Source organism: Octodon degus, unplaced genomic scaffold (genome assembly GCF_000260255.1).
Source record: "Octodon degus isolate 3935 unplaced genomic scaffold, OctDeg1.0 scaffold00017, whole genome shotgun sequence".
Lineage (NCBI taxonomy): Eukaryota > Metazoa > Chordata > Mammalia > Rodentia > Octodontidae > Octodon > Octodon degus.
Window position 1 is genome coordinate 22,445,400 of NW_004524593.1, and position 10,515 is coordinate 22,455,914.

At 56.6% G+C, this 10,515-nt stretch overlaps 1 protein-coding gene across 3 annotated transcripts in view; it reads right to left on the reverse strand.

Moving 5' to 3' along the window:
* Dusp10 (dual specificity phosphatase 10) overlaps positions 1–9,492 on the reverse strand; it is a 38,224-nt gene extending 28,732 nt beyond the window's left edge. Inside the window, exons 1-3 of one of the 3 annotated variants that reach the window (XM_023710384.1) lie at positions 9,403–9,492; positions 7,730–7,841; positions 6,673–7,524 (exon numbers count right to left, since the gene is read on the reverse strand). In XM_023710384.1, coding sequence (XP_023566152.1) covers positions 6,673–7,483 — 811 coding nt within the window. In that variant the 5' untranslated portion in view covers positions 7,484–7,524; positions 7,730–7,841; positions 9,403–9,492. Of the gene's footprint in view, positions 1–6,672; positions 7,525–7,729; positions 7,842–8,310; positions 8,646–9,402 lie in introns of those variants that run through there. The other 2 variants (XM_004626883.3, XM_023710385.1) reach the window with 2 other exon arrangements.
* Between the last annotated feature and the right edge of the window lie 1,023 nt (positions 9,493–10,515).

Sequence of the window (10,515 nt, forward strand, 5' to 3'; positions counted from 1 at the left end):
ATCAATAAAACTTTGAAAAAAAAAAAAGAGCCAAAGCCTTCATATTTAGGAGATTCTATCAGGTTGAATATAAAATTGTATATTTTTAATGCCTTACAATAACACCCTGGTTATGCTCTCCCTTGTGTGAATCAGTCAGCTGATGCTGCACAAATACAGAACACACCCAGTGAAAGTGTGCCCCAGGGAGCCTCATGGCTTGGGGAGTCACTTGGGCTTGGAGCCACGGCGCCTGCATCTCCATCCTGGTGCCCTGCATAGTCTTTTTCAAAAGCAGGCAAAACCTTGCCCCTGAAGCGCTGCTTACTGGGCCTGTTGCTGAGCCCGTGCTCGTCAGAGAAAGCACGTGGGGAAAACCAGCCCCGGCCTGGTCCCATCAGCAGCGTGCCCTGCACTGCTAGAGTCTGAGGGACAAAGTCCTCTACCTGACAGAGGAGCCCTGACCAGGAGCTACCCGCAGAAGACTGCCTTTCACACCAAGGGACTGGGGGACTGCTGCCATGGACTTCCTGAGGGAGGAAGTCCCTGTCCTTAGAAGAGAAGAGGTAAGGTGAGGCACTGCCCAAGGATGGGCTCTTCCACAGAGCAGGTCGAGGCAGAGGAGCGTGCCATCTGCAGGAGGTCGGGCCTTGGGGTCCTGGCCCTGTCTGTGCACACTCCCACACTGCCGGGGCACCCTGCCAGCCACACACTCCCGGTCTCCAGCAGCAGTCACAGACCAAGCCTACAAGAAGACACGCGGACCACCAAGAGGCCACTGGCAAGTGTGGCTCGGAGCCTGCACACACTGGAGTGCATCCTGATGTGTGGTTTCCAGCTCTTGCTTCAGCCATTAGGTTACTCACAAGATAGACTCAAATCAGTGTTAAATTTGGTCATATTTCCAGGGCCAGGTAAAAACTAGACCACGAGTTGCTGGCTTCCAAAGTGCTTAGACTTAGATCCTTTTGTTCTGGACTGAAATGTCAGAATTAAATTGAAACCAAGACATTTGTGCTCAAATGTATTGGTTCAACATATTACATGAAATTTTATGCTATCTACTAAGTATTGTTATTAGATAACACGGACACCGATCCATCATCAACCCGGCAAGACCGATGAGAGCACTAAGGACTGGAGCTCTAAAATTAATCATGCGCATGACCTTGGCCATGCCATCAACCCCTCGGCCTCGTTTCCATAACCGCATAATGAGAAGACTCCAGCAATCAATGCTTCTTAAATTTTGCTGGGTGTTAGGCTCGGGCTCCAGCTCTGAAACACCTCCATCGGAATGCAGGCTGCATCCGGGCTGGTTCAAGCAGACTGCCTAGGGGAGAGCTGAGCACACCGGTGTGAGTCGGCCCAGGGACACAGTGGCGCGGCCTTCAGTGGTAGCTGAGGGCTTGAGCTCCTGGGCTCTCAAGGCCAGCTCCTCCAGTCCAAAGCAGTGAGATGGGCACCACGCAGGTCAGAATTTGTGCCCTGCTCATGGACAGCACCTTCTTCTACCAGCTCACATTACACACATTCTCTAACACCTCAGTGTAACACATTTTGTGCCCAGTCAGCCCTCGTGGGCATTGGGCATGGCTCTAAGGAGTGAGGTCTGCAACCAAAACCCTGGGCAGCCAGGGCACCTGCAGGAGGCTGAGGCAGGGGGATCTCTACTGTGGCTTTTTAGCTCTGCAGGTGAATCTGCCTGATGGAAAGGAAAAAAGTATGTGTCCGCCTTTCCCACACCCTCCTCCTGCTAACTTGTTTGAAAGCAGAATTTGATGATCAGCTTTGCTGGCCTCGCTTCCAGCCCCCTCCTCTTTCTCTCATGCATCACCACCATCTACCAGTGCCCAGGGAAGAGTTTCTGAGCTTGACTTTGATGAGTCTGACAGTGGCTCAGTTGGCCTCCCTGACCAGAGCCAGGAAGGACCAATGTTCAGATGTGACCCTTCCCATTGCTGGTGCCGGGACAACCAGGCTCCTCCGCCCCGTTCTCACTGCCAGGTTCACGGGGTGTGGCCAGGGAGTGGCGGTGCCTGGCACTGTCTGCACCTGGCACGTGCCTACCACCTCACTCTGTTTCTCAATGCAGGAACCATCCCATCACTCGGTGGGGACACTTGTGCTGTCACCTGAGCTGCTGACGGGCACACAGTGGGTCCCTGAGAAAGCACAGACCTGTGGCCAGATGAGAGTGAGCTAAGCTTCACCTTGCTGGGCAGAGACCCTGGGGCGACCAGGTGGCCCTTGATGGCTGCAGCGGTGAGGGAAAGGACAGTGCCCCATCTACCCTTTTATAGTCAGTCTACACCCTCCTTCTAAAAATAGCTTCACCTAATGAGACACCAGGAAAAGCAAAGCTGAGAAATTTTATACGGTTATTACTCAGGACAGGACATTAGTTGGACTGATTTATCATCACGTTTTTATAGATTCCTCTACAAATAAACAATTCTAAGATATGCTCAAATCACTGTAGCCTCTTGACTCAACATGTTTTTGCAATTACTTGGCACTCCAACTTTATGCTACTTAAATTAGGTAACAGTCACCAAGTTATTTTTAGGCCATAGCAGTGCGCGTGCATGCACACGCACACACACCACGCACACACGGCTAGACCTAGCTTATCTGTGCTCCTTTGGAAGAAGAGGCAAAATCGCCTCTTCCTGGCACCATATTTCTTTTCCATCAATAGTAATAATATCAGCGAGCTGCTCTCACGAAGCGCGTGTCAGAACGCGCTGAACGCACTTAGCTCCAGAACCGACCCAGCAGGTGGTCGCTACTGTGCTGTCCTTTGTAAAGGAAGACACCAAGGGTCGCAGGCAAGAGCACCCTGCACTAGGGCCGCACGGGGGCTGCCAGCACCACCAGTGGGAGCAGTGAGTCCGATCTGAAGTCTGCCTGCCACCTCTCCCCTTTCTGTTACAAAGCCTGCGTCTGGCGCCCAGCCTTGGGCATGAGTCAGAGGCTGAGAATATTAACAGTTAAGTTTGTGAATGTAGATAAAGCTTTCGCTTTAGATCAGAACCACTTTAAAAAATTATTTTCAATTAAAAATCTTCTGGACATCTGTGGGGGGAGGCTCTTATTCATTCTTCCTCCCCAGCAAAGGAAAGGAAAGGAAAGGAAAGGAAAGGAAAGGAAAGGAAAGGAAAGGAAAGGAAGAAAAGAAAACAACATTTTCTCTGAGTTCTGAATGTGGCTGTTCACACCCCCACCTCATTCGCAACCACTGGCAAATGTCTGTGTAAGCAGAGGACACGTGTGGTCTAGACCACAACTCGCTGGGAAGCCACAAGGGAAGTGCAGGGATACAAAAGGGACGCCCAGCATGGGCCTCTTCCCTGGGGATCCACCTCCTGAGCCATTTCCGTGCCTGCCCTTCCCCTCACCAAAACACCACTGGTCCCGGCAGCCCATCCAAAGCTGTCACTCTGGGTCAGTCTGCTCCAGGGTAGCACACAGCCGGGGGGGCCAGGGCTCTGTGACAGACACCGGGGACCCAGAACACAGCCCAGGGTGCCAGAGCCCTCTCTGCCCTCTGAAGACCACGTCCTCTGTCACTTGGGACCCTACCTTTGAAAATCACTTGGATGGAGCATGTCCTGGGTAGCTGGCAGTGACATCCAGGCTTCCTTGTAAATGAACCTTGGCACAACTAAGTTTAAAATCAAAGTCTCAGCAAACCATACTTAAATATATCCGAATGTTGTCTATGCTATAAAACATTTCAAGAAGCAAAATACAGAGAAGAGAAAGCACACAGGCAAATCACTGCTGGTTGCCAGGGATGGAGGCATTCACCCTACCCTCTCCAAGCCCTCTAAACAGCGTTATTTATGATAAAAAATCTAAAGGCATATATCGCCTTTGGAATGAAGCAGCAAATGGGCTGTCAGCACCAGGGAGGGACAAATCAATTCTTTTCCTGGGAGAGGCCTCCAGGTTCACATAGAGCTTGGGGCGCTGGTTCTGAAAGGTACAGGATGGCCTAGCAGCCTTCCTGAGTGTAGTCAGAAGCCCAGCGACAGCCCCAGGTGAAGCACGCCATAACCCTGCGAGACGCTGAGAAGCCTCAAGTATTTATTCATTCGATCGTTCTCATGGGGGTGAGCAGAGGCTCAGACTGGACACGCTTGCTCCTCAGAAGAGATACTAAGCCGGATTCTGACGCGGGTCACACGGGGCAGGAGCTGTAAATCAAAGCGAGGACGTAATCCCAGGGGCTTCCGGCGTGCATCAGCTCTTCCCAAACTGACGCAGCGTTACTAAAACAGCAACCAGCAGCCGCTCCACTTGACTGGCAGCACCAGCATGGACAGCCTGGCACGGATGGGGCAGAGCCTGGGCAGCGAGGGTAGCAACCAGTGTTTACAAACACAGCCAGGCGCTCAGCCGGGACAGGTATAAATTACCCGAGACTGCACTGAAATCCCCAGAATAAACACACCAGCCTTACATGTGTTTCCCTTATAGCCTCCCCACCCCCGCCACCGCATCCGCCCTGCCAAAGCCACTCAGCCCAAAATGGTACCAGTAACACAATCTCGGAAACACAATCTCAGATCACCAAGGGACAGGGTACCTAAAATAAACTTCACCGAGAAGCCAGGCCAGGACCGTGGACCAGACCCACACAAGCACCAGAAGCTGCTGACTGGCGGGCCTTGCTAGATGCCCCCCGCCTCGGCCTCGGTGGTGCTGTGGGACTGCTGCTAGGCTCACCCCAAAGCCCGAGCGGCTCGAGGCCCTCGAACGCCCAACCGCCAGGCCTGCTCCGGGCCAATCCGCCAGCAGATACGCAGTGAACCAAGCTAATAGGCAACAGAATGCAACTCCTTTGCACCTGAGCTATACATTTTCTACTAGATTCCTAGGTAGTTCTCAAAAAAGCCCCCCCAAAAAAAAAAATTACAAAGAATCCAACCTCTACCACCAGAGCGTCTTCTTGAACAACCGCCTCCGAGTCTCCCCAACCTGAAAATGCCCAGGCGTCCCTGCGGCCGCGCGTGGTGAGGTCAGCGCCGGCCGCCCCGCCCCACAGGGCAATCTTACCCGGGCTCCGGGGCAGCCGGCTGCCTGGCGCCAGCGGCACCCACAACGCAGTGCGAGAACCCCACTTCACGGAGGTTCCGAGACACTGTCCTCTCGCCAGGCAGGCCCAGGGCGCAATAGAGGAACAGGATCTTCCCCCCCATCGGCCCACGCTCCAGCTCAGAGTCATCCGAACTCATGTTGCTTGATGCTCTTCAGACTATGGAGACACAAAAAGCCTGCTTTTCCTCAAGAATACGGACTCGTCAGGAGCAGTGAGACCAGCAAGACCTTCTGCCGTTGTTCCCCAAGACAAGCAGTCACAAATGGAACCCTGTAGACAGTATTTCCTCACCTGAGAAGACAAGCCTGGCCAAGATTGCCCCTTGAGAACAACAGCAGGGGGAGCTGCTGGGAAGTACTAGAAGCCAACCTCATGCACAAACAGGAACAGAATACAGATCTTAAGGTGGATCCCGACCTGGGTGAGACTCCAAGGAACCCCCCAGAAAAGGTGCCTGCACTCCCAGATCTCTCCTTTGTCAAAGGCCACTCCCCTTGGAAAGACGTGGAGAATGAGATTGAGGATGAGGAGAGTGGCAAGGGCAGTGACAGCCCGGGGACCAAGGCGAGGGCACTGCATGTGAGGGGGCAGGAGCGTCCCCCAGAAGGCAAGGGCAGAATGTCACCTCAAAGACAAGGATGAACTGCCTGGCCCCCAAAGGGATGCAGCAGTTTAAACACACACAGTGATCAGGGCAGCCAGCACCCCTTGGCTCGACATGTCCGGGAGTGGCTGAGCCAGACCCCAGGAACCACTGGAACTTTGGTCAAAACCCAAGAGGAAGAGAGAAGTAAGAGGAGCTCTCTGCTACCTCTGCCCAGTAGAAGATGCCATAGTGGAGAGAAAGACACGGGGACGGTGTCGAGGACAGGCAGGCATGAGACCTCCCTGCCAGGTCAGCAGCCCTGCCACAACAAGCCCAGAGAAGGGTCTGAATTTCTCCTCAGGCTCAGCTCCTTTGACCTCAGTCATGCCAGGACCCATGGACAGGGAAAACCACCCACAACGGCCTCTGGGCAGAAGCCACAATGCCAGCTGGTGAAGCCCTAAACTACCGTGGGCTGGGAATATGTCACTAGAATGCCTCTGTCTCTTCAGAGATCAGGCAGAGGAATGGACACGGAAGAGAACTTTCCTCCTTCACTGGGCCCTTCACACAGATCTCTGCCCTTCTCAAAGGTCGCTTTAGCAACCATCCAAAAGCCAGGGAGGCCAGAGAGGGGAGAAAGCAGAACTACTTCCCCCAAAGATCAGCTCCCTCCAGGGGCCTTGCACTGTTGGCCTCTGTTCCACCCGCACTGCTAGAACTGAGAGACAGTAATGCTCACCCAGATCAGGTACGAGGCAAGGGACTGTGCAGATGACTGGCACGGGCCCTCTGTAGAGAGGTGGCCTGGCCTGACCAGCAGCACGCGTGCGTCAGAAGCCAAGGCCAGGCAAGGACTTGGACCTTCCCGCCTCCCACCCAGGCATTTTTCTTGCAGTAGCAAAACACTCCAGAGTAAGCATGGAGGTGGGCAGAAAGGCTGCAGGGGGCTGGGCATGGGGCAAGGAGAGGGGCCGGCAGGCAGGGGTGGGGGCATTACCTTTCAACACCAAGGGCTCTTTGCCTTCTCTCTTGAGGGACTCAAGGACTATGTGGAGAGGCTGTGAGGGCATCACCCGGCTGGGCTCGTTGGTGTTCTCATCGTAAACTATGATTTCTTTGGAAAAGATCCTCTTAAAAGAGTCCTTGCCTTCCCTGCAGGAAATGAGGTCCAGGACGGTGATCTTGCCTTGCTGCAGCCTCCGCCGGCTGATCTTGTCCGCACAGTTGATGTGCACCGCTCCTTGGATATGGCTCTTGTTGTACTCCATGAAGGGCCTGCAGTCGATGATGACAGGGCCCTGGCTGGGCAGGGGGCTCCTGCTGCCCTTGGTCATCTTCCTGGCCAGGTCATTGGGGTAGATGATTTTGATGCTGGCTAGCTGTTTGGGGGTCCCTGCTACAGGGCTGCCCACCCCACCTGATAGACTTAGAGAGCCTGTGTTCTCATTGTTGTTGACCATCTGGTTGGCAGGGCAGGTGGTAGAGGTTCCAACAGCAGTGGTGGCACTGCCTGCAGCAACGGCTTGGGTCTGGGCCTGACTGTCCTTGTCGTAGGCTGCCACAGTGCAGCAACTGGCACTGCTGCATCCACAATTCAGGGAGCGGGCAGAGCCGCTGGATGAGGGCATATACGTCAGATTCGCAGCCTGGAGGGACACGATGGTGGTGGCGATGACAGACCGGTGGCTGCTCCTGCTGGGGGTGGCAGAGCCAAGGTGGCTAGAGTCTAAGCAGAGGCTGAGATCCTGAGGTCGGACAGGCCTGGACAGTGCCACTACTACCCTGTCATCTAAAGGGGACGGAGGCATGAGGAGGCTGAAAGCTGGCAATTCAGGAAGAACTCAGGAGTCTGCAAAGGAGGGGAAGGGGCAAAGAATCAAGTCACCACGTGCACAAATGGCAGTCTCATCCAGTCCCTGGGGGGAGCCTTTTTTTTAAATCTCAGAATAAAATGCAAAGTGCCCTTTGTCACAGCTTCTGGAGCCTGACGCCCATTCCAATGGATCCAAAAGAATGCAGATGGGGGACCCTGTCTACCTGAGACAGAGTAGACCCTGTCTACTCTGAGGCTCCCCCAATGCTGGACTTCATGTTACTAATGTTAATGAACAACCCTTAGTGGATGGCATCAAAGTTCAACCTCTAGAAAGTGAGAGCTCAAAGAATCTGGAAAGCTGCAGAAAGAAGGCAGTTATTCTCCCAGGCAGAAGGGCTGGCACAGCAGAAGCCCCATTTGTGTACCCTCTCGGAGGCTTGCCATTTCGTTCCTTCTCCCACTGCAATTCAGAGATGACCAAGAGCACTGGCCAGACTCAGAAATACACGGCAGCTAAATATACCTCAGGCGGATGTCAACTTTCTACAGATCAGAGTGAAAGGCTCCCGGGAGAGAACTGGCTTAAGGAGGGGTTCTTCTTGCTCCCCATCCTTGGGGTCATCTGAAAACCACAGCAGAGTCACTAGCCCCTCGTGTGTTTTCTGATACCCGCTTAGGGATGTCCTCTCCGGGCATTTCCCCTTCGTGCTGCCACCTGGTACGTCAAAAAGAAGCCTCAAGCTGGTGCAGGAGCCAGGCCTGGAAACTGAACCCTGGCAGGTCTGTCGCCTGCCGATGTCCTGCCCCTGCCACACTCACCTGGCCTCTGAGGATGGGCCGAACTCCTTGGCTTTCCCTGCCCTCTGGTCTCCCACCAGCGCGAAGCAGCCGCACTGTACAAGGTTCAGCCCCACACTGCCAAGCCCCTAACACCCGGAGTTGCTGCCCAGGGCTCCCTGGTCTCCTCCAGGGAGCCTGCAAAGGGTAGGAACAGCCCCTGCCCCTGGCCGCTGTGGGCAGTGGACTCCTGCGTGGCCCTGCTGCTATCAGACATGGACCCAACCATGAAAGCAAACCTGAAGCAACAGAGGCTCACCTCAGCGAACTTCAAGAGCTGCCTGGAAAATGTCATCTATCATCCGTCTACACACGACCGCCATCACTCTCTGACACGCAGCCAAAGTGTCACAGGCGGAATCCACACACGCACCGCGGGGCGCACGTACCCACCGACTCGGGTTTCAAACAGCACCTCTGGATGGGAGCTGAGACCCAGCCTCCCGCCTCCCTCCCCACCCCCTTACGTAGTATTTTTTGGAGAAGGAGTACTATTCCAGCAGGGGCAACTGTTTCGCAGCTGAACCGGGCTAGCGGCAGAAGCTTGCCGTGGTGGTACGCGGGGCTCGTTCTGGTCCAGCTCTCCAGGCTCTCCTCGAGGACGCACACGCGGCCCTGCTCCCCGGACGCCCAGGACCCCCGCCTGTGCCAGCGCGCGGGATGGGCTGCATCCCTGCAGCAGAAGGACAGTGTGCGCGGCGCCTGGAATCACCGGCCCGGCCTGGCAGCCCTGGCCCGAGGACCTGGCTCGCCAGGGTAGGGCCGGGAAGAGAGCCGGCGAGCGGAGAACGTCCTTCCCCACTCGCGGCACCCACCGCCCGGTCCTCGCCACTCAGCGCGCTCGCACGCCGGCGACCAAACTGCCGCAAAGCATCCCAGCAAGCCCGGCTCCCTCCGGCCAGGCAAGGGGACCGCAGCGTGGGCGCGTAGGGCCCGGGCAACACCCCACGGTCCTGCGTCCGCGCTGCTCCCCTCTGCTCCTCGCGTGCGCACACACACGCGCGCACAGTCACACGCACAAACAAACACGCACACACACACACCGCCCTGCGTGGCCGCGGGACTTGCACTTACTTTCGCTCGGCGCAGCGGTGCACTGCCGGGAGCTGCGCCTCTGCCGTGATCCCGCGCGGGCCGCCCATTCACTCGGCTTCATTGATCTCCAGCAGCAACATAGTTACTTTCTCTTTTGCTACACTGTAAATGTAAGATTCGGAGGGGGAGGGCCGGTCGCCGACCGAGACCGAGTTAGCCAATCAGAACCCGGAGAAGGCGGACCGCTACTTCATCGAGACCGGCGGCCAATGGGCTTTCGGGGGCGTGTCGGAGGCGGAGCCTCACGGCGTTTGGGCGGGCCTGTGGCCGGCGCCCCGGGCCTTGCTGCCGCGACTCGGGCGGTGATGTCATTGGCAGCCAATCAAAGCCTAGAAAGGGGCGGCGGGCCGGCAGGCAGCTGCTCTCTATTTACCCGGAAGCCAGGCCGCCCGCCATTAACCCTTTCCGGCCCGGGGTCTGGACCTGTGGTCGCTTGTGATGAAGCTGGTTCCCTCCAATCGCTGGGCCTCCGAGATCCCGCATCCCGCGGACACCCGTACCCGCGGACTCCCAGCACCACAGGAACTCGGCACTTCCGCACCCACAACCGAGCCACTCCGCACCCGAGGATAGCGGGCGCATCCGTTTTTCCTCCAGACTCAGGCAGAAGATGAGAGCCGAAGGGCAGGTTTTCAAAGGCGAGACCGTGGCCCCTCTCCGTCCCCCGGGGACTGCGGGCCCGCAGGTATCGCTGCCAGTTCAGCTGCCCGAGTGCACCGCAGGGCTGCAGCGCGGGCCTCCAGCTCCGCCGCTCAGCTGCCCCGGGCAGAGCCGGCCTTCAGCTTGGTGCCTGGGCAGGACCCGAGCACTGCCGCCTGGTCCCCCACCCCAGGACTGCTCAGCGTAGGAGCCCCAGCACGGCCCTTCCTGCACCGAGCCGTCTTTCGGTCCCCCCCGCTGCCACCACCACCAGCAGCAGCAGCACACACACACACAGCTCGCCCCAGGACGGCCTCCGAGAGCCTGTGGATCGGGATCAGGCCCGAGCCTAGGGTCTCGAGCCACGCTGAGCCGCTGGAGCCCGTGGGCCAGGCGACCCCGCCTCGCTTCTGCGGTTCCCGGCTATGGCCAGCAGAGGGGTCGCAGTGCTTC